The sequence below is a fragment of the Heptranchias perlo genome, chromosome 25 (genome assembly GCF_035084215.1).
Source record: "Heptranchias perlo isolate sHepPer1 chromosome 25, sHepPer1.hap1, whole genome shotgun sequence".
NCBI lineage: Eukaryota > Metazoa > Chordata > Chondrichthyes > Hexanchiformes > Hexanchidae > Heptranchias > Heptranchias perlo.
In genome coordinates this window covers 32533555-32560848 of record NC_090349.1, presented here as the reverse complement: position 1 = coordinate 32560848, position 27294 = coordinate 32533555, and the positions used below count along the sequence as shown (strand labels likewise).

Sequence of the window (27294 nt, the reverse complement as noted above, 5' to 3'; positions counted from 1 at the left end):
CCCAGCCCGACCCGTGATCATCCCCCCCCCCCAGCCCGACCCGTGATCATCCCCCCCCCCCCCAGCCCAACCCGTGATCATCCCCCCCCCCAGCCCGACCCGTGATCATCCCCCCCCAGCCCGACCCGTGATCATCCCCCCCCCCCAGCCCGACCCGTGATCATACCCCCCCCCAGCCCGACCCGTGATCATCCACCCCCCCAGCCCGACCCGTGATCATCCCCTCCCCCAACCGCGACCCGTGATCATCCCCTCCCCCAACCGCGACCCGTGATCATCCCCTCCCCCAACCGCGACCCGTGATCATCCCCTCCCCCAACCGCGACCCGTGATCATCCCCTCCCCCAGCCCGACCCGTGATCATCCCCCTCCCCAGCCCGACCCGTGATCATCCCCCCCCCCAGCCCGACCCGTGATCATCCCCCCCCCCAGCCCGACCCGTGATCATCCCCCCCCCCAGCCCGACCCGTGATCATCCCCCCCCCCAGCCCGACCCGTGATCATCCCCCCCCCCCAGCCCGACCCGTGATCATCCCCACCCCCCAGCCCGACCCGTGATCTTCCCCCCCCCCCAGCCCGACCCGTGATCATCCCCCCCCCCCAGCCCGACCCGTGATCATCCCCCCCCCCAGCCCGACCCGTGATCATCCCCCCCCCCCCCAGCCCGACCCGTGATCATCCCCCCCCCCCCCAGCCCGACCCGTGATCATCCCCCCCCCCCCCAGCCCGACCCGTGATCATCCCCCCCCCCCCAGCCCGACCCGTGATCATCCCCCGCCCCAGCCCGACCCGTGATCATCCCCCGCCCCAGCCCGACCCGTGATCATCCCCCCCCCTGCCCCAGCCCGACCCGTGATCATCCCCCCCCCTGCCCCAGCCCGACCCGTGATCATCCCCCCCGCAGCCCGACCCGTGATCATCCCCCCCGCAGCCCGACCCGTGATCATCCCCCCCCCCCCCGCAGCCCGACCCGTGATCATCCCCCCCGCAGCCCGACCCGTGATCATCCCCCCCGCAGCCCGACCCGTGATCATCCCCCCCGCAGCCCGACCCGTGATCATCCCCCCCCCGCAGCCCGACCCGTGATCCCCCCCCCCCGCAGCCCGACCCGTGATCATCCCCCCCCCCCGCAGCCCGACCCGTGATCATCCCCCCCCCCGCAGCCCGACCCATGATCATCCCCGCAGCCCGACCCGTGATCATCCCCCCCCGCAGCCCGACCCGTGATCATCCCCCCCCCGCAGCCCGACCCGTGATCATCCCCCCCCGCAGCCCGACCCGTGATCCCCCCCCCCGCAGCCCGACCCGTGATCATCCCCCCCCCGCCGCAGCCCGACCCGTGATCATCCCCCCCCCCCCCCCCCCGCAGCCCGACCCATGATCATCCCCGCAGCCCGACCCGTGATCATCCCCCCCCGCAGCCCGACCCGTGATCATCCCCCCCCCGCAGCCCGACCCGTGATCATCCCCCCCCGCAGCCCGACCCGTGATCATCCCCCCCCGCAGCCCGACCCGTGATCATCCCCCCCCGCAGCCCGACCCGTGATCATCCCCCCGCGCAGCCCGACCCGTGATCATCCCCCCCCGCAGCCCGACCCGTGATCATCCCCCCCCCGCAGCCCGACCCGTGATCATCCCCCCCCGCAGCCCGACCCGTGATCATCCCCCCCCCCACCGCGACCCTTGATCATCCCCTCCCCCCACTGCGACCCTTGATCATCCCCTCCCCCAACCGCGACCCTTGATCATCCCCTCCCCCAACCGCGACCCTTGATCATCCCCTCCCCCAACCGCGACCCTTGATCATCCCCTCCCCCAACCGCGACCCTTGATCATCCCCTCCCCCAACCGCGACCCTTGATCATCCCCTCCCCCAACCGCGACCCTTGATCATCCCCTCCCCCAACCGCGACCCGTGATCACCCCCCCCCAACCGCGACCCGTGATCATCCCCTCCCCCAACCGCGACCCGCGATCATCCCCTCCCCCAACCGCGACCCGCGATCATCCCCTCCCCCAACCGCGACCCGTGATCATCCCCTCCCCCAACCGCGACCCGTGATCATCCCCTCCCCCAACCGCGACCCGTGATCATCCCCTCCCCCAACCGCGACCCGTGATCATCCCCTCCCCCAACCGCGACCCGTGATCATCCCCTCCCCCAACCGCGACCCGTGATCATCCCCTCCCCCAACCGCGACCCGTGATCATCCCCTCCCCCAACCGCGACCCGTGATCATCCCCTCCCCCAACCGCGACCCGTGATCATCCCCTCCCCCAACCGCGACCCGTGATCATCCCCTCCCCCAACCGCGACCCGTGATCATCCCCTCCCCCAACCGCGACCCGTGATCATCCCCTCCCCCAACCGCGACCCGTGATCATCCCCTCCCCCAACCGCGACCCGTGATCATCCCCTCCCCCAACCGCGACCCGTGATCATCCCCTCCCCCAACCGCGACCCGTGATCATCCCCTCCCCCAACCGCGACCCGTGATCATCCCCTCCCCCAACCGCGACCCGTGATCATCCCCTCCCCCAACCGCGACCCGTGATCATCCCCTCCCCCAACCGCGACCCGTGATCATCCCCTCCCCCAACCGCGACCCGTGATCATCCCCTCCCCCAACCGCGACCCGTGATCATCCCCTCCCCCAACCGCGACCCGTGATCATCCCCTCCCCCAACCGCGACCCGTGATCATCCCCTCCCCCAACCGCGACCCGTGATCATCCCCTCCCCCAACCGCGACCCGTGATCATCCCCTCCCCCAACCGCGACCCGTGATCATCCCCTCCCCCAACCGCGACCCGTGATCATCCCCTCCCCCAACCGCGACCCGTGATCATCCCCTCCCCCAACCGCGACCCGTGATCACCCCCCCCAACCGCGACCTGCGATCACCACACCCGATCTGTGCCCACCCCAACCTGAATTAAACCGAAATCCCATTTGCCTGTTCCTGTGGTTAAGATGGATGTAAAAGATCTCGTGACACTGTTAGAAGTCTGCTTTAAATATCCCTCCATTTAATGATGCTGGCCACTTCTGTAAGTGGTCAGAGCGTCTTATGTACAGGAGTGTGGCCATCCTGCCCAATGTGTACTTATACAATAGCATAACCTTGGCGTGTAATAATTGTGGCCCCTCGTGATCTGCACTTATATCTCTTTCTCATGTGCCATCCCCAATCTTTTCAAAAGCAGATGGAAACACCTGGTGAGACAAGGCTAGTTAGAAATGATGAACCTGCTTTATTTCACACTCGGCAAGCGAACATACAGGAGAACTGTCAACGCAAATTGCACTTACTTGACTCAATCTTCCCCCCCCACCAGCCATCACTCAAAAACATGGGGTATAAATAATAAACCATGCACCCTTTCCCTTCCAGAGGCTGGGTGACTTATTTTTGGCATTGCATTTCTTTCTAGGCTAATGATAGCTCCAGGCCTATCCCTTACACTATCTTCTTTAAAACCTGACTGCCCATGTATCCCTTTATCCTTTTTTCTTTTTTCTCTGTGTTTCCAGCAAGGGGATGATTAAACATAGCTGGGAGTGAACTTTCTTTTAATTCGTCACTGAACGTGACTTCGTAATAGCACTGCTCGCAACTCCTAACCAAGGAGCTCCTTTTATTATGAGGTCTGTGATTAAAAAAACTCAGCAAAACATAATAAATATCAGGAAATGGAGGACATCAGGTTGGTTGGCATCTAAAACAGAAAGAAAGACAACATCTCAGGTTGAAACTCTTCATCAGAACCTAAATTATCAACCTATCTCAGCCTCAAATGCTGAATGATCAGCATTGCATTTCCAATAAATTCTGTTTTTATTTCAGATTACAACCATTCAGGATTTGCTTTTTATTTTTATAAATATCGGACAGTATTTTTGAATAGCAAAAAATGATCAGTTTCGGGCTTCAAATATTACAGCAAGAGGGAAGTTTGAGCTGATATCGGTAGATTTGGATGTGCAGGTGTTTTTTGTGATTGAACCCTTGTTACCACCAAGTTTATTGTTACCCTGTTCTACTTTTTATTATCTTGCAGGCCAAAATGTCAATGTCACATCTGTACGGGAAAGACAATGATGACGATGAGGTGGAGATGGAGCGGTTTGAGATTTCAGACTGGGACTTGGAAAACGAGTTCAACCCAGACCGTGTGCGCCACCGACAGACAAAAGAGGATGCAATCTATGGAATGTGGGCTGAGAATGACTCTGATGATGAGAGGCCAAGCTTTGGTGGCAAACGGTAATCCAGCGCATTGGATGTAGTAACCGCCAACATTTGTTTGTCAGCAAATGATGATGTAGCCTTTTTTTTCTCCCCTTGCCTCCTGAAGGAACTGAATATTCCTGGGTGCTGTTTTATGGGCACCATCTGCTTTCTGCTAACTTGAATAAGTGGCTGTTCCTCCATGTGTGATCCTGGACAGTGAGGGTCGGTAGGATTCTCATCTTTGGAGTGCACGACTCTGTCTTCACATAACATCCCACATGCACTCACTTTTCAGTGAGCGTCACTGGACAGCAGTTTGAATCTTGCCTGAATGCTCTTCCATAACCCTAAGTGCTGAGACCAGTTGTAGTGCCCGTATTACAGCCCCTTGAGGTCAGCTAATTCATCACAGACTGACAGTCTGTGGGGCTCAGTACACCACCGCATGCTGTATTTACCCACTGAGCCATTTACGGGGAGTGGAGACCTGACTTTTTTGCCAATTTGCTCCCCACTTCTCTCTTGAAGGTGCTGACTTTTATTGGGATGCGATTCCACTGGTGCTGGGCACCTTCCAGTACCTCACTGAGGCAGCCATTCTTCATGTATGTGCCTGGGTAGTGAGTTTGAAAGGTTATTTGACCATATGGGGCATCACAACTGAGCCTGATCCAATCGTTTCCTAATGTCCACACACTGCATTTTCAAGTAAGGGAACTGAATAGCAATTAGGCAGGGGAGGAGAAGAGGCCAATCAAGACTACTAAAATAGATAGCATGGGAGAGAGAAAATGTTGGGGTAGTGCATGTTGGAAGTTAAATAAGATGGTAAATTAACAGAGGCAAGGGGAGCAATAGATGGGGGATAGTAATATTATGGTAAGAGAGCAACTTGGGAATACTGACTGTAATATGGTTGAATTCACTGTCAGACTTAAAGGGAAGATCAAGGTTTTGGATGTTGAAGGGATGAGGAAGGAATTGACTACGATGGGGCGGGAGAAATCAAAAAGGTCACTGGGGTGATGGGCATCACAAGTGGTGTAAAATGTAAAAGCAAGGAAGTGCTACTGCACTGGTCAGACCTCATTTGGAATATTGTGTTCAGTTTGAGCACCCCACTTTAGAAAGAGTATACTGGTCTTGGAGAAAGTCCATTAATAATTCATCAGAGTGAACGCTTGGGTGAAGAGACGTAACTGTGATGAGAGACTGGGTAAGTTTGGGTTATATTCCCTAGGGATAAGGGGAATAAGTGGCTAATAATAAGGTAAGAGATTGGCAGTGTAGCTAGGGAATGACTCCTCCCTTTTATAGGGGAATCTAGAGCAAGAACATATAATCTTAAATTAGAACTAAGATAGATAAAAGTGAGTCCAGAGAAAAACTACATGGACAATTATGAGAATGTGGAATGCACTGCTCCAGAAGACCTTATATGAAGAATCAATTGTTTGAAAGGGAAATAAATACTTAGGAATACTGAAAGAGCAGAGAATTGGGATTTAAAAGAGAGAGCCGCCATGGCTAATAAGAGTGGAGCAGACTCTTGGATTATGTAGCCTACTCATATTCCTACGTAACACTGGCTGATTTTCTTCTCCCAACTCCCCCTGGGGGGCACGAAGGTCAAATATAGGGCGTCTGCTGCCACCCCAGCTGAGATGAGCTAACTCAACACAAATACGGAATCGAAACTAGGACCTTTCTGATCTGAATGGCCCAGATACTCACTGTTGAGAAAGATGGGAGCAAAATTCTGACTTTGTAATGCTGTCGCAACCGCTGTGCTGACTGGTTTGTGAAATTACGCAGTTATTGTGATAATATTTGCCCCTTTTTTTAAAAAACGGTATCCCCGTGAACCAAGCACCATTTTATGGGATGGTGGATGCTGACCCGTTGCCACACTCTTTGCGAATGGTACTCTGTAATCCCAGCTGCTGGCAGCTGTGTGAGCTTGTCCAGGGTGGATCAATCTCTCTAGTTATTTCTCATATTTAAGGGGCGAACTGTCGTGCTTTGCGGTTTAGCTGAAATCAACGCCATCGGGTGCAGCCAATGTGGGCAGATGTTCACCATGTGAATTAGGCACAGCCTAGGATTTAATCTGTATTAAATCAGCACAGATCAGTGATCAAACCTTGGACTTTCCTGGGCTGTATGGCTTAGCTACTCACTGCTCTTAGGAGAGCTTAGACAACTTATGTATACACCTCAAGTTCCTTGCTGAGTTACATCGATGCACTCAATAACCCTGCTGTGTAAGAAATGAATGCAACGGCTCCTGTCCTGGCTGACATCAGCTAACGTAGCCAGCGCATTTGTCTGATTATTTTGTTACCTTTTAGTGCAAGACATGGATAGGGGAATCTATTTCCTTGTTAAGAGGCTGTTCGGGTGATCTGTTCCAGACATCCATCCGTACTACTTTATCACCAGCAGCTATGAGGGGTTGAAGCATCCCAATTGACTTGGCCACCATTTGAAATATTTTATTTAAAATATTTTGCCACTGTCTGTGTTGGAACCTAGGTTCACTGTTTTTCTCGCTGGCCAAGATCAAGAGATGGCCATATGGAGAATCTTGGGTGCAAAGCTGTGCTCCACCACTCACTGGCATCACTTGTCACCGCACCAGTGCGATTTGCTAATGGAACAATCATGTATGGTGTGTTGTGGTAGAGTAAAGAGCCAGCAGCAACGGTGGTCTTTGTTACTGGTGAGGACAGTAAGACCTCAGTAATCCATTTATAATGGCTCGTGGGTTTTTGACAACTAGCTAACTCAATAAACAGCTCTCTTGGAATGGGTGATACCTAGATGTCCATTCACTGGTCAGAATGTGTTCAGTACTGGTCACCAGCAGGCCTGCTAGACGGATACAATGGCAGCTTGGATAATTATTCAGAAATTCAGTTGATTAATCTTTTGGGAGCCAGGCAATATTTATGTAGAACCTTTGTTCAGGTTCTTGTTTTTTTTGCTACCGTGATTCTCCTGTGTTCTCATCGCCAAAGACCTGCTAGCTGTACATTGGAGTTAATGACTGCAGTTAGCTTTTTGAATACAGCTGTACAATAACTTTGTTGCTGTTTCTAAACCTGGTGATATCTGTGCTGTTTCCATAGTTCCAAAGATTACACTGCTCCAGTTAGCTTCATCAGTGCTGGAATCCGTAGACCTGCTGCTGAGGAAAATGAGGAAGAGAGGGACTCTGATGGTTCTGATGAAGAGAAAGTTAAACGAGAAGAGTTTCCAAAAGACTTTGCGCCAAAGAAACTGAAAACTGTAAGTATTCATTCAATATTTAGCAAGGGTCTGGGTCTTGACTCTGAACAGTTACTATGCACCGTTGAAGCATCCGACCCAAACCAAGGAGCCACCCTTTTATTAAGAAACATGATGGAAGCGATGGGTTAGCCAACATCTTGTGGCTCAGGCAGGAGGATTCAGTGATACTTTCCTCAACGGTTTTATGTTAACTGAACATTTACAGTTGGAAAAAACATTTTTTTAAAGTATGTATTTAAAGGGCAAGGAAAATTTCACAGCAAATTCTGTGAATTCTAAGCATCTTCCTTGATATGCCAGTGTGATTAATGTTATTCTTGCCCTGATAATTCTATGCAGCTATTCTATTTTTACAGATACCTAGAGTAACCATAACAGGAATGTTATACCATCTAATGCACATACCATTTAATGCACAATGTATTATTGTGCCTTCCCAGTAAAGTTTTGCATCTAAATTATTAACTGTTCAATTTTTACTTCAATCAGGAGAAAGGGAGATGGGGTGATTAGAGGACCTGTGCATTGTTTTGTTTATACTGAGAATTCAAAAACAATGATTTTTTTAACAGGAAATGTATGCACTTTTCTATATAAAAATCAAAGTGTGTGTTTGGACAGGCTATAACAGTATTTGAGTTTGTTTTTCCAAAACAATAAATTTAAGAAGTTTTTTGAGACACAGTTTCACATGAAAACTATTGTCAGTTTTTCTTTTACATCTGAGAAATTATAATACCATTTGTGCTTTATTTGGTTTTATTGAGAATTTGGAAACCATTATTGTTTACAGAAATAGTTAGTTATATATCCTGACTAGCTATTTATCCAGCTGCAGTAGTTGAGTAAAACATTAAATACTTATTTTCCAGGAACCAAGCAAATATATGTGTTTTTGTACATTTGGGCAGAGGTTTTGTACACTTCTTTTCAAATTATTTCACTGGAGATGTGTATTCTTCCCCACTTCCAACATTTCTTCTCCACCTCCCCCCCTACCCACCCCGCTATAAACACTGATTGATGCTAACTTTACCTCCAGATATGGTTTGGAGACATCAGTTTTTCTTTATGCAGTAATTATTTTATATTCACAGGGTGGCTTTTTCAAATCTAATTCAAAAGGATTCACAGGAGGACATCGAACAAACCAGGAAATTGGCACCTGGGAAAAACATACCAAGGGGATCGGACAGAAACTGCTACAGAAGATGGGTTATGTACATGGGCGAGGTCTTGGGAAGAACGCACAAGGTACAGTTAGCAGAACATTTACTACTAATGTTAATGACAATTTTCTTTAAGTAACTAATTCTGCAAAAGGTATTGAGTTCACTGGCAAGGGCTGAACTCATCCTTTGGGCTGCCATGCAGGTCGCTATGTGTGAATATGTGCTGTTCTTCTGATGAAAGCCGGTAATCCAGTGGAGCCGGGAATAGTTACACGATTGATAGTTTGCACTCAGGGATGACCTATTTATGAACAGTCACTGTTTAGTATACCATGATGTGGAGATGCCGGTGATGGACTGGGGTTGACAATTGTAAACAATTTTACAACACCAAGTTATAGTCCAGCAATTTTATTTTAAATTCACAAGCTTTCGGAGGCTTCCTCCTTCCTCAGGTGAACGTTGTTGGAAACGTTGTTGGAACAACATTCACCTGAGGAAGGAGGAAGCCTCCGAAAGCTTGTGAATTTAAAATAAAATTGCTGGACTATAACTTGGTGTTGGTATATTAAATTGTAAATAATTTTACAAGTTAACAATAGGTGAAAGAGACAAATGTCCATCAATGTTGACAGTTTCTAGAATTTCCAGACAACAGGGATCAGTGAAATCAATGGATGTCAATTGGGTGGTTTCTATAACAGTTGGCCAATCTGTAACGCCTATTTTACACCTGGGCAGCAAGTTGAAAATCTACCCTGTGGTCTGCCTCTGTACCTCAATTCTGTTTAGCTGCCTTTGCTCCATATCCCTTGATACCCTTACCAAACAAAAATCACCCTGCCCACACTCATTTCACATTGGACCCTTACAGCTAGCAGACAGAGGAGACTTTCATCCCAACCATCTGGCAGGATCCAATCCCAGGTCCTAGAGGTCAGAGGTCCACGTCTAATCCAGAAAATCTGTCAACCTATGTCTGCAATCAATCGAAATGTGTGGATGAGTTTAGTGATCAGTTTCTAGGATTTGTAGACCCCACAAGAGAAGGCAGCGACTTTGGGACTGGATGACAAACTGGGTAAGATGGATATGGATTAAAGGCGGGTAAATAGAATTGAGGTACAGATCAGCCATGGTCTAATTGAATGGCGGAACAGGCTTGAGGGGCTGAATGGCCTACTCCTGTTCCTATGTCCTGAGTGAGCTACCTTAAAGCTGGTGCTCCCTCTTGTGGCAGGCAGTGGGTAATAGTGAGTACAGATGGCAGTACATGGTTACAATCAGAAGGCCCCACATGATGAAGATTTGTGTTTTAACGTAGAGCAGGGTGACTGTTCTGTGAATTTGTGTTGCTGTTGAAAATCAACCTCAAGTTCTGGAAGAACATCAGGAATTTTTGGATAAATTTCTAAACACAGGAGTCCCGTACAAACTCTCATATATGGGTACCAAAATCTGTACTAGAACAGATTGTGATGGGTTGAGTAGCCATGAGAAATCCACTCAAGAACATCCAGTACGTGCGTAACATGCATCTTCAAGTATGTATTTTTAACAGTGTACTACCTACTCCATTATGGCTCCATCTATTTAATCTCCTGAGAAAAGGTTAAGTTCGTCCCGGCAGCTCCCCTCCCTCTCCGCGCCCCCCCCCCCCCCCCCAATCTAACCTTGTATCCTTCATTGTACATCCTAAACAAGTTGCTTTCCTTGGCACAACAATTCCATAGTTTCAGTAGCTCAGGAACCATCCTATTCCATCTTTTACTGCAGTTTGTATGTTCAGAAGGTGATTAGTCATGTCTGTGGTAACGTTGTTTCTATTACTGTGCAGGCATTGTGGCACCAATTGAGGCAAAGATGAGAAAGGGAAAAGGAGCAATCGGTGCTTATGGGTCTGAGCGAACGGAACAGTCACTGAAGGACTTCCCCGTCGTTGACTCGGATGAAGATGCTGACGAGGTTTGGAACATACTTGGTTTTTTTTAAACACGCTACCCACATCTTTTCCCTTTTCTACCCCCTCTTCTGAAGGTACTGTTCTAGCTGGGGCATGGTTCAGCAGATGTTTATTTCAATCCTAATCTTGCCTCCATTCACGCACATGCACTTCTGAGCATGGGTCACTGGAAAGTAATTAGGATAAGAAACCCTGAACGATGTCTGACGCGCCTCCCCCAGCCCAGAAGCATTGAAGACCAGTTGTAGCACCTCTATAACTATCTTGGCTGAGAATCAAACTTCTTTTGGTCTGTATGCTCAGTGCTACATTAGTGAGTAAAGGGACTACTTATAATGGGACACAGTACTTCCCTTAATATTGTCAGTTGGACCAAAGTGTCACCCCTATCCCAATAAAGTAACTTCAGGTGGAACATTGGGGGAAAATAGTTGGAGCAGTGTCTCCCTTAGATGCTCATTTTTTGTCAGCTAACTACTGAACAACATTCGTATCTGCTTTCAGAAGCCATAGCTCAGACTATTGACTGAAGGGAGAAGTGTGGCCACAGAAACCCTGCATGAGAAGAGTTGCATTATCCCTTTTACATTGCCTGCAAAATTCATGCTTCCCTTTTCTAGAAGGATTATGCACTGCTGAGTTGCCAGATCCTGTGTTTCACAACCGTTACTAATTTGTTTTGGGAAAGGTGAATTTATTTTATTTTCTTCCCTCCACCCTGGTCTCCCTGCCGAGAGCATTGGCTGGCAACCTGCTCCTGGTCTTCTGCCAGTGTCAGATTGTATACCCTTTCCCCATCCCCAATTTGATTGTCTGCCTCATGGCATGTTGAGCCTCTGTTCAGTGTGTCCTCCCCAGATGAATGTTGGAGTTCATAGAGCTGGGATTCACATGAGTGGATCTCTGAGGTTGAAGACAGTGGAAGGCCTGTTATATAGTCTGTAAATAATGGGGGCAGTCAGTACCGAGTGACTGCTAGCAGACTGATTAACCATCTGTGTTCAGGAGTTTCAGAAGGAGATGAGCCAGTGGCGGAAGGATCCCACAGGTGGGAAGAAGAAACCCAAGTACACCTACAGGACCGTGGAGGAGCTTAAGGCAAAGGGAGCAACGAGTCTGGGCAGAAAAATGGCTGCCCCACAGACAGAACTCTCACAGGTCAAGGTGCGTGGGGCAGGGTTTTCCCCTCATCTGCAGACATTTAGAAATTTCCAGATACAATTTTGAAATCAATACTCTTTGTCGTTAAAAGCACTGCTCATTGAATTAGGGCTGGCTGGGTAATTGCCACACAATACAAAACCATCACATCATGGGATTAGTAAAACTCTTGACAGTGTCAGATTAAAAATGTAGGTTTCCAAAATAAAATGTTAATGTTGTGGCTGATTTACCAACTGGTACCCAGTGACTTTTAACCTGTCTGACTGACTGACTATCGGGGCTTTCAGAAGAAGGTGAGCAGAAACTAATTTTTGTTTTCGGGACGTCTTTACTGCAACATAAAACTATGCCCCTCACTATTTATTGTGACAAGATGCATATTTCAATGGTATAAGGATTCACTGCTTGACCTGCGACCCACTGTCCCAGATATTTTGCATGTGAAGTCAGGTTTTGGTTCATAGGAAGCGCGGGCTTGCCCATGGAAACTGATTTTTGCAGAGAGCACGAATAAAGAATTTTGTGAGTCGTCTGAATTGTAATAAGGGGAACAAAGTTATTTATTTATCACCCAACAGTCGGTAGGGAAAATACCATGTATTTATTTTCCAGAATATTCATCAAAAAATATACATTTAACCATCTCTTTGGGGGTTTCTTAAAAACAGTTTCCAAATTCTTCAGTGCAGTTTTGAACTCCTCTCCCACTTGCACACTCCAGCATCTCCTTGCAACAACATAACTTCTGACTCAGTGTGAGCAATGCCACGGGAAAGCTGCTATTCTGTCCATCAAAATAAAAGTAATGACAGCATCCATTGCACTTCAGACGTTACTATCCAAAGTGTCAAACATATTAAAAAAATTAAAGCTGTGCTGTTTTTTCTTTCTAGCCTGTCAATCTGCAAACTTTCTTCACCAAACCACACATTAAACTCTGATTGCCTTCAGGACCTATTTATACCATTTCTCCACACACAACCTGAGCAGTGGCCTTATAGAACCATGCAAGCTTAACAGCCAGACATCATAACCGTGCTCCAGACCCCAAACGAGCAATGCCATGGGAGATCAGTTACTATTTAAAATTGAGCGCGCTGATTGTTTCTCAGTGTTCTGTTCCTTCTAGCAATCGTCATTTTAACAATCCCTTTCAAAACTTTCCACTAGAGCTCAGTGTATGAAGGTTTTCAGACAGCTAATCTGTCAATGACTGACCTGCTCAACAGAAGTAGAACTTGCACTTGTCTCCCCTAACTTATAGCTACTAAAACTTTAACACAATAAGAAATGTTAACTATTTCTGAGGTGGCCACTAATTCTGAATGTTTTTCTTATCAAATGTGCCTATAAAGCTTGGAGTTGGCAGGTGTTAAAAGGCAAGTCGACACACCTCAAGCAACATATGCTGTCAATTCTATGAGCACCTAAAACACATAAATAGCAATAAACTAATCTAGTCCTAATATTACCATGATACCAGGTTAAGATGACTAAAACATAGTGGACAACTTTTAACTACTAGTTATTGAATACACTGGCCTGTGTAATTGCATCAGAAAATTTGAGTATTGAGGTTAGAAGTAGTAAAACTAGTTTCCAAATTAGCTGACAGCTGATTAGTTGGGTGATGACTTTGATAGAAAATCACAATGTCTCAATTTCTAACTATCTAATTCACCACGTAGGTTATAGACATGACTGGAAAGGAGCAGAGAGTCTATTACAGTTACAGCCAGATGAACCAGAAGCATGATATTCCTGATGACACGCAGTCTCCAGTCAAAGATGCCAAGTCAGAGGGCTTTGCCCTCCCAGAGCTGGAACACAATCTGCAGCTGCTCATTGAAATGACTGAGCAGGAGATCATCCAGAATGACCGACAGCTGCAGTACGAGAGGGACATGGTGGTCAATATCTCCCATGAAAACGAGAAGCTCTCTGAAATCCTCGCCCATGAGGATAAGATCATACACAAGCTCAGCCACATCTTGCAGATTGTGGAGGACTGCGAGAAGAGACTGCAGCCCAACTGTGAAAATCCATTGACCATGGAAGAGTGTGCAAAAATCTTTGAGATGCTGCAGGAGAAATACTTTGAGGAGTACAAAATGTTTGACCTGGCAGAACTCTCCATCGCCATCGTATTTCCACTGCTGAGAGAATTCTTTAAGGCCTGGAATCCTTTGCAGGTAAAGACCACCGCTATAAGTGAGTAATTGCCACGTCCATTATGGTACTGGGTCATGCACACTAGGATGATCGCAGTGCCTATGGGCTAATGAGGGGGAAATTAGCCAGTGTTCACACTTCTGATTGCTATCCAGTGTCTCCTGGTGGAAGATGTGTATATGCTGATGTTGAGTGAGGACAGTATCAGTCTCCATGGTCGAAAAACCTGCCAACACTTACCATCAAGATTCACGCATGAAGGCAGATCAGTTAAGTGAGACAACAGAGGAATGCTGCCACATGTGAGTCCATATTCCAGCAACATCCAATACCTTACCAAGTATAATGAATGTCAGACTGAATATGACAAATTCCATTCAGCCTCTTTCCTCTCTTTGAGGACTGGGTAATTTAATGCATTAAAACTTAATTCTAATGCCTAGGTTCAGTTGCAGCTCCAACAGAGGGGTTATGCAATACACAGTACCTGACTTGTCAGGGTTTCTTGATGTAGTCTGTGATGGGAGGGACCCATCCCTCATATTGACAAGCTGGGCACAAGATGGGCAGAAGATGGAGTAAACAGTTTTGTTTCTTTTCTTCATTTAGGATAACACATATGGCTTAGAGGTCATGTCCATGTGGAGGAAACTTCTAGAACGAGACCAGCTGCAACATGGAGGGTGTGATATGTTGTCTTTGGACCCCTACCACAGGTAAGAATGAATAATCAAAACTTTTAGATTGGTAATTAGAATTGACAGCGACCTCCAGATTATGGACCAGATTTGCACCTGAAGATCACCAGGACTTCACATACTCCTCATTTCAGCCCGTTCAAGACTTATTAATTAAGATCAGAATTGAAGGGTGAGCAACTCCCCTAATTAGCACAAATCAGATTGTTCCAGGTTTGATTCCCCGCTCTGTGTGTAGTTGGGCTGCTACAATTGGCTTCAGTGTTCCTGAGCTAGGGAGGAGATAAATCAGCCATGGCTCCTATTCCTATTGAGACATACTGAAAAGTCCATCAGGTTTGGGCTCTGTTGTGGTGCCCCTCAGATTCAAATAACCTGCTGACAGTAGGCTAACACATTAAGCATAATGACTTGGGAAAGCTGCTGGAGAAACCATACTTTAGCCAGATGTTATGATTTGGCATTTCTCTCAACACTTTTAACTTGTGTTCATATCAAAAGGCAGTTTCCATAAGCAGATCAAGTCCTACAAACAGAAACTGCACCATTATCTGTGGAATAGTGCTACAGAACGAACAGTTACCCATTTTCCTGTCTACTCTGAAAGGCACTAAATGTCACGCATCAGACTGTTAGATTCAGGATAAAACTAATAGACTTATTTACAAGATGTGATACAGAATCAGAACGACACAGCAAGAAACTATTAGTACACTACTTGACTTACACAATACATAAACTGATTCAAAACAAGAGGCAGTCTGAAATTCTTGTTCTTTTCAGTAGTTTTTGACAGATCCTGTTAGACATTACGCAAGAGATGACTCATGTGAAACCCCTCTTAGCCACCAATGGCTTAGACAGTGCAAAGCACGGAACTAAAAGACATTGGAAGACTTATAAATTAACTTGGGCGACCCTGGCCAGAAAATCATTTGAGGAATATAGAGAGTGAATTGTGTATTCTGCTTTTGAACGCTTGAGGGCCAACCAGATGAGACAAATGGTCTTTTCCATTCTTGCACATTTTTATGTTCCCTTCATGGTTCATTTGCTGTTCATACTTGCTGGCCGTTGAAATCGCATCTTGTTCTCTTCCTGCGTGCCTGTCAATTCTTTTAAATAATGTACAATCTGAACTCTTCTTGGATCAAAGCTTCCTTGATGCTTCAGCCATTTAAAATGTAATGAAATACTGTGTAAGCTCATAGACTTTAATACTTGCCTGCAATTAAAACTACACCTTCGACTGATGCCTGGAGTTTAATTGTCAAATACCAGTTGTCCTTCAGATGACCAACAATTTGATTAGCACCTGGAACCAAACTTCCGTATCCTGGCCCATATACAGATCAGAGAACCAACCAGCGTTTTACAGACACCTGAGCTTCAGTCTCTGATTTAAAATGTGATCAAGTGAACTTAGCTTCCACCTTATTGCTAGTTGTTTCAAAATTGTCTAACATAAAACACAGGATGTTTTCTCTATTTGACACAAGGTTAAAACTGCTTTCATCACATAAGAGCTGGCATCTTTGTGTGTGTGAGAGAGAGGAAAGGAGGGAAAATAGGCTAAAATTGGGGAGAGTCTGACAATGTAAATTCTTTACAGTGTGTTGGAAAACTTGGGCTTTGATGGGCTGAATGAACTATTCTCGGTTCCTACTCGGCCATGATCTTATTGAATGGCGGAGCACGCTGGAGGGGCTGTGTGGCCTACTCCTGCTCCTATTTCTTTTGTACTTAATTTTTTTTTCTCTTCACATTCCCAGGTTGATCTGGGAGGTATGGATGCCATATGTCCGTAATGTTGTTTCCCAGTGGCCGCCCCGGAATTGTGCTCCTATGGTAGATTTCTTGGAGAACTGGATGCCTGTGATCCCTCTCTGGATATTGGACAATATTCTTGAACAACTCATCTTTCCTAAGTTACAGCGTGAGGTAGGAGCCTCCTCTTAGTACCATTTGAGAAAGATGTGATAGTCACTCGGTCTGATAAATTCTGGGAATCAGCAGCACATTAAAGATCGTTCATAATATTTTGCTGATTGTACGAGGCACCTTTGCACATTGACTTTTAACATTCAAAATTTTCATTGAGTTTAACAAAGAACAAATCACTAACCAAAAGAAGGAAAAGAAAATGAATGGGGAAAGAAGATGGAGTAGAGATCAAAGGAAATGTCTGAAACATCCAAACTGAAGGAACGGAAATGAAGTAGGAACACAGGACATAGTAACAGGAGTAGGCCATTTAAGCCCTCGAGCCTGTTCTGCCATTCATTGGGACCAAACAGAAGAGCCAAACAGAAACGAAGCACTGCAAAGGGAAAAGTGCTAATAAGGATACTCTTGATCAGGTTGCCAAGGGGTGCAGGGGAGGGAGGAAATACTGGGGAATGCAAGAACGATTGGCCTACCAAGGCCTGGAAAAGCTCTAATGCAGCAGTCAAGAAAGGAGAAATATAAGAACAAAAGTAATTTCAGCCACTCTGACTCTTCAACACAAACCCCTTTGTGTTCTTTTTAGGTTGAGAACTGGAACCCGCTGACGGACACTGTCCCAATCCACGCCTGGATTCACCCATGGCTGCCACTGATGCAGATGCGCCTGGAACCCCTGTATTCACCGATCCGCAACAAGCTTGCCAATGCGTTGCAGAAGTGGCATCCCAGTGACTCATCTGCAAAACTGATCCTGTTGCCCTGGAAGGATGTGTTCACCCCAGGATCCTGGGAAGCCTTCATGTCGAAAAATATTGTTCCAAAGTTAGGTGAGAAAGTACATGAACATAATCTATATTGCAACTGGAACAATTTGTTTTTCAGTTTTATCCCCTCTTCTGAAGGTACTGGCTCCCGGTAGTGTACGGCTCCACAGATACCAGTTGCTCTCCAGTACCTCGCTCAATTTTACTAGTATTCATGTGTGAGCCAAGACGTTGAGTTTCAGCAGGTTATTTGATTATCAGGGAACATCACAACCAAGTCCTTTTCTGTCCTGACCCGACATCCACAAATGCGTACTTTCCAGCAGAGGTCATTAGATAGAGAACTGAATGGGAACCCAAGCTGATTTTTTTGCCCTTAACCTAGGGATGCCATAGGAACTTGTGACTAGGAATAGACCATTTGGCCCATCAAGCCTACTCAGCCATTTAGTTGGCCATGACAGCTGTCTTTTTCATCCCATTTCCGTGCCTTTTCTCCATAATCCCTTAATATCGTTACTTCGCAAATCAGTATCTATCGCCCTTTTAAATTTCTCCTATTGATTTGCAATTATGACAGCTGTTCCAAATTGTCACAACCTTTTGTGTGAAGAAGTTCTTCCTGGATTCACTTTTAACTGGTTTAGTCCTTCATTCTGAATTCCCTTAAGAGGGAAGAATTGTTCCCTACCTACTCAGTTAATTTCCTTCATTATTTCAAACACCTCTATCAGATCACCCCTTAAATTTCTTTATCTCCAGGTAGTATAACTTAGGTTTACCTAGTCTCTCATCATCGTTCATTCTCTTCATCCCGGGTATTATCTTGGTAAATCATCACTGGACTTCCACAAGGTCAGTTTACTTCTCCCAAGATAAGGTGACCAAAATTGCAGGCAATATTTCAAATGAGAACCGACCAGCATGCAGGGTGGTTTCCTTTCTTTTTATACCCCTTGTTATGAAGCCCAGCATCCCATTAGCCTTTTTGATCACTTTTTGTACCTGCAAGCTAGCTTTTAAAGACTATGTATGTGGAGCTCTACATTCTTCATTTGTGACCCTCCTTTCTTCCCATCAATTTTGATTGCGAATTCAACCATAACATGATCATTATTCCCAAGAATCACAGAATAGAATCATACAGCACAAAGGGAGGCCATTTGACCCATCATGCTTGTGCCTGCTCTTTGAAAGAACTCTCCAATTTGTCCCACTGCCCTGCTCTTTTCCCATAGCCCTACAAATTTTTTCCTTTTCAAGTATCTACCCAATTCCCTTTTGAAAGTTACCATTGAATTTTCTTCCAGGCAGTGCAATCCAGATCACAACAACTCGCTGTGTAAAAAAAAAATTCTCATTTCCCCTCTGGTTCTTTTGCCAATTATCTTAAATCTGTGTCCTCTGGTCACTGACCCTCCTGCCAGTGGAAACAGTCTCTCAATTATTTGTTGCAACTAATTTGAGGATCACCTACTTCCTTGTTTGGTTGAAGAGATGCTGCTTTAGGAAAATATTCGCGTACATTCCACTGTTAATTTGTCACAGTCAGAAGGTCTTTAAAGTACTCTTGTTCATCAAAATTCCTTGTAACTATTTGATTTTTTTTGAAGTCCTGGTGGTGAGACTCTAACTTGAAATATTTTAATTCTGGATGGGTAACTTTATTTTAATTCATTCTCGGGATGTGCGTGTTGGTGGCAAGGCCAGCATTTATTGCCCATCCGTAGTTGCCCTGAGAATGTCGTGATGGACTGCCTTCTAGCAGCCTGATACCACTGAGTGGTTTGCTAGGCCATCTCAGAACATAAGCAGCAGGAGCAGGAGTAGGCCATATGGCCCCTCGAGCCTGCTCCGCCAGTCAATAAGATCATGGCTGATCTTCAACCTCAACTCCAATTTCCCGCCCGATCCCCATATCCCTTGATTCCCTTAGAGTCCAAAAATCTATTGATCTCAGTCTTGAATATACTTAACGACTGAGCATCCACAGCCCCCTGGGATAGAGAATTCCAAAGATTCACCACCCTCTGAGTGAAGAAATTCCTCCTCATCTCAGTCCTAAATCAGCCAACCCTTATCCTGAGACTATGCCCTCTAGTTCTAGACTCTCCAGCCAGGGGAAACAGCCTCTCTGCATCTAACCTGTTGAGCCCTCTAAGAATGTTGTTCGTTTCAACGAGATCGCCTCTCGTTCTTCTAAACTCCAGAGAGAATAGGCCCATTCTACTCAATCTCTCCTCATAGGACAACCCTCTCATCCCAGGAATCAATCTAGTGAACCTTTGTTGCACCGCCTCTAAAGCAAGTATATCCTCCCTTACGTAAGGAGACCAAAACTGTACACCGTACTCCAGATGTGGTCTCATCAAAGCCCTGTACAATTGTAGCAAGACTTCCTTACTCTTGTACTCCAACACCCTTGCCTTCCTAATTGCCAACTGTACCTGCATGTTAACTTTCTGTGTTTCGTGGACAATGACACCCAAATCTCTCTCAACACCAACATTTAATAGTTTCTCACCATTTAAAAAATATTCTGTTTTACTATCCTTCCTATCAAAGTGAATAACCTCACATTTCCCTACATTATACTCCATCTGCCACCTTCTTGCCCACTCACTTAACCTGTCTAAATCCCTTTGCAGACTCTTGTCCTCCTCACAGCTTACTTTCCCACCTAGCTTTGTATCGTCAGCAAAATTGGATACATTACTCTCGGCCCCTTCATCTAAGCCATTCATATAGATTGTAAATAGCTGTTGCACAAGCATTGATCCTTGTTACAGCCTGCCAACCTGAAAATGACCCGTTTATTCCTACTCTCTGTTTTCTGTCTATTAACCAATCCTTTATTCATGCATATATAACCCCCAACACCATGAGCTCCTATCTTGTGTAACAACCTTTTGTGTGGCACCATATCGAATGCCTTTTGAAAATCCAAATATACTACATCCACTGGCCCCCCTTTATTTACCCTGCTAGTTACATCCTCAAAAAACTCTAATAGATTTGTCAAACACGATTTCCCTTTCATAAGGGAGGAAATTGCGGGTCCCCTAGCAGAGATATTTGAATCATCCACCGCTACAGGTGAGGTGCCTGAAGATTGGAGGGTAGCAAATGTTGTGCCTTTGTTTAAGAAGGGCGGCAGGGAAAAGCCTGGGAACTACAGACCAGTGAGCCTGACATCTGTAGTGGGTAAGTTGTTAGAGGGTATTCTGAGGGACAGAATCTACAGGCATTTGGAGAGGCAGGGACTAATTAGGAACAGTCAGCATGGTTTTGTGAGAGGAAAATCATGTCTCACGAATTTGATTGAGTTTTTTGAAGGGGTAACCAAGAAGATAGATGAGGGCTGTGCAGTAGACGTGGTCTACATGGACTTCAGCAAAGCATTTGACAAGGTACCGCATGGTAGGTTGTTACATAAGGTTAAATCTCATGGGATCCAAGGTGAGGTAGCCAATTGGATACAAAATTGGCTTGACGACAGAAGACAGAGGGTGGTTGTCGAGGGTTGTTTTTCAAACTGGATGCCTGTGTCCAGCGGTGTGCCTCAGGGATCGGTGCTGGGTCCGCTGTTATTTGTTATTTATATTAATGATTTGGATGAGAATTTAGGAGGCATGGTTAGTAAGTTTGCAGATGACACCAAGATTGGTGGCATTGTGGACAGTGAAGAAGGTTATCTAGGATTGCAACGGGATCTTGATAAATTGGGCCAGTGGGCCGATGAATGGCAGATGGAGTTTAATTTAGATAAATGTGAGGTGATGCATTTTGGTAGATCGAATCGGGCCAGGACCTACTCCGTTAATGGTAGGGCGTTGGGGAGAGTTATAGAACAAAGAGATCTAGGAGTACAGATTCATAGCTCCTTGAAAGTGGAGTCACAGGTGGATAGGGTGGTGAAGAAGGCATTCAGCATGCTTGGTTTCATTGGTCAGAACATTGAATGCAGGAGTTGGGATGTCTTGTTGAAGTTGTACAGGGCATTGGTGAGGCCACACTTGGAGTACTGTGTACAGTTCTGGTCACCCTATTATAGAAAGGATATTATTAAACTAGAAAGAGTGCAGAAAAGATTTACTAGGATGCTACCGGGACTTGATGGTTTGACTTACAGGGAGAGGTTAGACAGACTGGGACTTTATTCCCTGGAGAGTAGGAGGTTAAGGGGTGATCTTATAGAAGTCTATAAAATAATGAGGGGCATAGATAAGGTCGATAGTCAAAATCTTTTCCCAAAGGTAGGGGAGTCTATAACGAGGGGGCATAGATTTAAGGTGAGAGGGGAGAGATACAAAAGGATCCAGAGGGGCAATTTTTTCACTCAAATGGTGGTGAGTGTCTGGAACGAGCTGCCAGAGGCAGTAGTAGAGGCGGGTACAATTTTGTCTTTTAAAAAGCATTTGGACAGTTACATGGGGAAGATGGGTATCGAGGGATATGGGCCAAGTGCAGGCAATTGGGACTAGCTTAGTGGTATAAACTGGGCGACATGGACATGTTGGGCCGAAGGGCCTGTTTCCATGTTGTAACTTCTATGATTCTATGATTCTAAAACCATGTTGACTGTGCCTAATCATGATTTTCTAAACGCCCTGTTACCACTTCCTTAATAATGGATTCCAGCATTTTCCCGACGACTGATGTCAGGCTAACTGACCTGTAGTTCCCTGTTTTCTCTCTCTCTCCTTTCTTGAATAGAGGGCTGTTAAGAGTCAACCACTTTTGTTGGTTTTGTGTGGGGCTAGGTTACACGTAGGCCAGAATGGGTAAGGACAGCAGGTTTCCTTTCCTAAAGAACATTAGTGAACCAGTTGGATTTTTATAATAATCCAACAGCTTCATGGTCACTTTTACTGATCCCAGCTTTTTATTGCCAGATTTTTAAAAAATGAATTCAAATTCTCAAACTGGGATTTGAGAATCCTCTGGATTATTAGTTCAGGACACTGGATATCTAGTCTAGTACCGTAACCACTGTACTACCGTACCCCTGCATTTGCGGACAGCACCATTTTTGGTTTTAGGCCTGTATGTGTGTGAGTGCTGTCACTGTAGCTAAATATCCAAACTTAACACCAATCTCCTATCCATCTTAATTTTCTCATTCTTTTAGGTGATTATTAATAATAAAAAAAATTAAGATGGTTTAGAAGAGAGCCCATCCAATTGGAAATTTGATACTGTGAGTGGTTGTAACTAACCCTAACAGGGATATATTTGACGATGTGTTTGTATCTGACCCCTAACAGGGATATATTTGACGATGTGTTTGTATCTGACCCCTAACAGGGATATATTTGACGATGTGTTTGTATCTGACCCCTAACAGGGATATATTTGACACTGTGTTTGTATCTGACCCCTGACAGGGATGTGTTTGACAGAGTTTGTGATCAATCCTCACCAGCAACACATGGACACCTTCCACTGGGTGATGGACTGGGAGGAGATGATCTCACCCTCCAGCCTCATTGGAGTGCTTGAGAAACATTTTTTTGCAAAATGGTTGCAGGTAAGTTTAAAAGCCTTTTGATGATTGAGCTAATATCCATTAAATTCCTGCTTACCTATAGATAGAAGAGCAATGGGATCTAGAGATAAGATACACAAATCACTAAAAGTCACGACGAAGGTTATCAAGGCCATAAAAAAGGCAAATCAAGCACTGAGGTTCATTTCTAGAGGGATAGAATTGAAAAGCAGAGAAGTTATGTTAAACTTGTGTAGAACCTTGGTTAGACCACACTTGGAGTACTGTGCACAGTTCTGGTCTCCATATTATAGAAAGGATATAGATGCATTGGAGAGGGTGCAAAAAAGATTCACAAAAGATGATAACAGAACTTAGAGGATATACTTGCCAGGAAAGGCTGAACAGGCTGGGGCTCTTCTCTCCAGAAAAAAAAAGACTGAGGGGTGACCTGATAGAGGTCTTTAAGATAATGAAAAGGTTTGATAGGGTAGATGTAGAGAAAATATTTCTACTTGTGGGGGAGTCCAAAACTAGAAGGTATAAATATAAAATAGTTGCTAATAAACCCAATAGGGAATTCAGGAGAAACTTCTTTACCCAAAGAGTGGTAAGAATGAGGAACGCGCTACCACAAGGAGTAGTTCAGGCAAATAGCATAGATGCATTTAAGGAGAAGCTAGATAAGCATTTGAGGGAGAAAAGAATAGAAGGATATGCTGTTAGGGTTAGATGAATTAGGGAGAGAGGATGGAAGCTCGTGTGGAGCATAAATGCAGCACAGACCAGTTGGGCCGAATGGCCTGTTTCTGTGCTGTAGTTTCGATGTAATTCTGGCTCTGTGATTACAAACTTTGTTTGCTGTCCATTGGAGTGAATGGGCATGGTTTAATCCATTAGAATTGTATGCAATGAGGAGAAAGCGGTTTATACAATACCTTGTCATGCAGTCTTATTACAGCCTCATTTACAACTTACATTTTTTTTTACTGCTTATTACAACTGGGGTAATATGTAACCTTTATTCTCCTCTGAATTCCCCAAATTACCCTTCTCTACTGTCTAGGTACTATGTTCGTGGCTCAGTAACAGCCCCAATTACGAGGAGATCACTAAATGGTACCTGGGCTGGAAGTCCATGTTTTCTGACCAGGTGTTGGCCCACCCAACGATCAAGGAGAAGTTTAATGAAGCCCTGGACATTATGAACCGGGCTGTCACCTCCACAGTTGGTAAGTGACTCTTGGTTTTATTTCTGCTGGACATTCTCCAAAAGATGGAGGTGGGAAGAGCAAATATTTGGGAAGGGAGCAAAGGAAGGAGAAATGGAAGATAGGAAAGGAAAAAATAATGTGACTTTGTGTATCAGAGATCAAGAAAGGAAAAGCAAGTATTTTGAAATCTTTTGAAAAGGATGTTGCAGAATATTTAAAGTACTTGTCTTTTTTTATCTGGATTGTATTATTAGCAAATCACCCGTTACAAAGTTTAATGGCTGTTAATTGACAGTTGGATAAAATCATCTAATGTTTACTTAAAGATCTGTGGTGTTCCAATATTTTATATTCCTGGAGAGTTCCTACTTATCCTTTACTTTTGAAATGTGATACAAACACTTGAGTGTTAAAGATAAGTGTGCTGGACAGGAAATGTATGCTAAACTTACAATATCCTATAATCTATAGATAAATGTATAATGCATCAAAAGTATTTTGCATACAGGCACTTCCTGTAAGCATTCTATTTCTGTCTTTCTTAAACTATACATATCTTTACTTAACATATATTTAGCTTTTTGGGTCCTTCCAGCTCTTATCTCCAAGATAGATGGCACTGTGGCGTGTGAAGCTAAGTTGGCCTCTTACCTCTCCTGGTTCCCTCTAGCTCCAGTCCCTGCTGCTACCCACACAGACCCCCAACCCGAGCTCCAGTCCCACTTAGAAATAATAGGGGGTTTCCAAGCGAACATAGGGAACCCCTTTTAGGGAATCCTCTTCTGCATGAAGTAAAGCCACTTTCCCAACAGTTACCAGGAACCAATTTTAAAATGAAAGAAAAGGATTTGCTCTTAATTAGCACCTTTCGCGGCCTCTGGACATCCTAAAGCACTTTATAGCCAATGAAGTACTTTTGAAGTGTAGTCACTGTTATAATGTAGGGAAACGCAGCAACCAATTTGTGTACAACAAGGTCCCACAAATAGCAATGAGATACATGACCAGATAATCTGTTTTTGCTGTGATGTTGGTTGAGGGATAAATATTAGCTTGGCTACGCCCCTTTAGTGCTTTTAAAATGCATCATAAACACTTCTAAAGACACTGAATCAATTTAAAGCTTCCCAGTTACCACTTGGAACATGGATCTTCTTCATACAGAGGTGGGATTCCTTAAGGGGATTTCTCATGCTAGTTGGAGAATGCCAAACAATACTGGTAAAACCACCTCCTGCCGCCGTTCCAGTGCTCCCACGCCTCATGACTACACTCCACTACTACCACACCTGCATTGCCCCTTCCAGTGCTGCTACACCTCAAGATCAATCTCCCAAAGCCATTGCCCACTCCCCAATACTGCAGTATGCTGTAGTTGCAACCTACCTGCATCCTAGAACACCCTCCCTACCATCATTCTGTATCCTCTGCGCCTCCACTAGCGGGAAGGTATAATTACAGCATGACAAGTTTACATAGGAAGCTTCCATTATAATGGGGATGAAGAAATTTATAATGGAAAAAGTGTGCACAGATTTAAGAATTTTAATATATTATAAATGTAAGGAGTCGCACAACATCAGGTTATAGTCCAACAGCTTTATTGACGAAGGAGCAAAGCTCCGAAAGCTTGTGATTTCAAATAAAGCTGTTGGACTATAACCTGGTGTTGTGCGACTCCTTACATTTGTCCACCCCAGTCCATCACCGGCATCTCCACATCATAATATATTATAGACATATGTCATCTCCTGTGGTATTAGTAAGGGGTTTATTCAATAAGCTGCTGAGCCATGCAGACCAATAAGGTCCCAGATTTTATCCCTGTTCTGGGCTGAGTTAGCTGGTCTCAACCAGGGTCACATTATGGATGCTACAGTTGGCCTAAATGTCCATAGATTAGTGAGAGGGTCAAAAAGAAATTGACCATTGTGCGTGATCCTGATCACTGTCCAGTGGTCCCTGCTGTGGGGAAAGTCAGGATATGTAAAGCTGCCTATGATGGAATAGCTTACTAACACTTAATTGTTGAGGCTTACACATGAAGAATTGCTACTTTTTGAGTTACTAGAAGGCTGTTAGAACCAGTGAAACTGTACTCCAGCAAGAAGGGTAAAAATTGGAACCTGTTAATTCCATCCATCTTTTCACTATGTTTCTCAGGCTTTTTGCCCTGCAGAAACTCATCTAATTGTCCCTTGAACCAATTTGTACTGTTCACTTCAATGTCATTCCCTGGTAACATATTCCCAGCTCTTTCCGCCTCTGGGTAGAAAAAAAAAGTCCTCCTCTTCCTGTCTTACTACTAACTTCCTAATTTTAATGTGTATGCCTAGATATTTCAAACCTTCACAATAGTGTGCAATTAGCCCAGAGCAATTTTATCATCCTTGCCTGGAAAATGGAAGTTTTTTTTAATTGTTTTTCTTTCAAACAGGTGGTTACATGCAGCCAGGAGCTCGGGAAAACATCGCTTACCTGACCCACACAGAGCGTCGGAGGGACTTTCAGTATGAGGCAATGCAGGAGCGCCGCGAGGCTGAGAACATGGCACACCGCGGCATCGGAGTCAGCTCCACCTCTATACCAATGAACTTCAAGGACTTGATCCAGGCCAAGGCCGAAGAGCACAATATCGTCTTCATGCCTTTGATGGGCAAGCGCCACGAGGGAAAACAGCTCTACACCTTTGGACGGATAGTCATTTACATTGACAGAGGGGTTGTGTTTGTACAGGGGGAGAAAACTTGGGTGCCAACATCACTTCAGAGCCTCATTGACATGGCTAAATAATATAATATAATGAGGAGATGCAGAAACTTGCTGTTCTTTCATTCCAGTGACTGTAGTTATACAAGAAGTTGTGTGTTGTTTAGTCTCCTGCCCCTATTAATTCTTTTTGAAGTCTTTTAACCGTAATCACTGATAGAGGGAAGACTTTCATCAGTTTGTTCGGGGAGAGGGTGGGGTAGGTGGAAGAGTGACTTTCACCACTCTCTGTGTTTATTTGGCTCTTGGTCCCTGGGTGAAATCCTTACTCACTGACTGACTAACATTTGGTACTTAATGAGTCAAGTACAGTCCCACTTTGTTACCTGTTGTATTTTTTAAACATGTAACACTCTCTGTTTATTTTAATATCTTTTTATTTATGAACAATAAACCCAGGGTTCTGATGTCATAA

General features: G+C 45.2%; 1 protein-coding gene across 1 annotated transcript in view; it reads left to right on the top strand.

Moving 5' to 3' along the window:
- Positions 1 to 27294, top strand: part of tfip11 (tuftelin interacting protein 11) — a 27790-nt gene extending 496 nt beyond the window's left edge. Inside the window, exons 2-13 of the mRNA XM_068005929.1 lie at positions 4062 to 4267; positions 7366 to 7525; positions 8626 to 8782; positions 10538 to 10665; positions 11669 to 11827; positions 13516 to 14019; positions 14609 to 14715; positions 16470 to 16638; positions 17228 to 17471; positions 22796 to 22938; positions 23963 to 24128; positions 26548 to 27294. Of these exons, the coding sequence (XP_067862030.1) occupies positions 4068 to 4267; positions 7366 to 7525; positions 8626 to 8782; positions 10538 to 10665; positions 11669 to 11827; positions 13516 to 14019; positions 14609 to 14715; positions 16470 to 16638; positions 17228 to 17471; positions 22796 to 22938; positions 23963 to 24128; positions 26548 to 26903 (2493 nt within the window). The 5' untranslated portion in view covers positions 4062 to 4067 and the 3' untranslated portion in view covers positions 26904 to 27294. The remainder of the gene's footprint in view (positions 1 to 4061; positions 4268 to 7365; positions 7526 to 8625; positions 8783 to 10537; positions 10666 to 11668; positions 11828 to 13515; positions 14020 to 14608; positions 14716 to 16469; positions 16639 to 17227; positions 17472 to 22795; positions 22939 to 23962; positions 24129 to 26547) is intronic.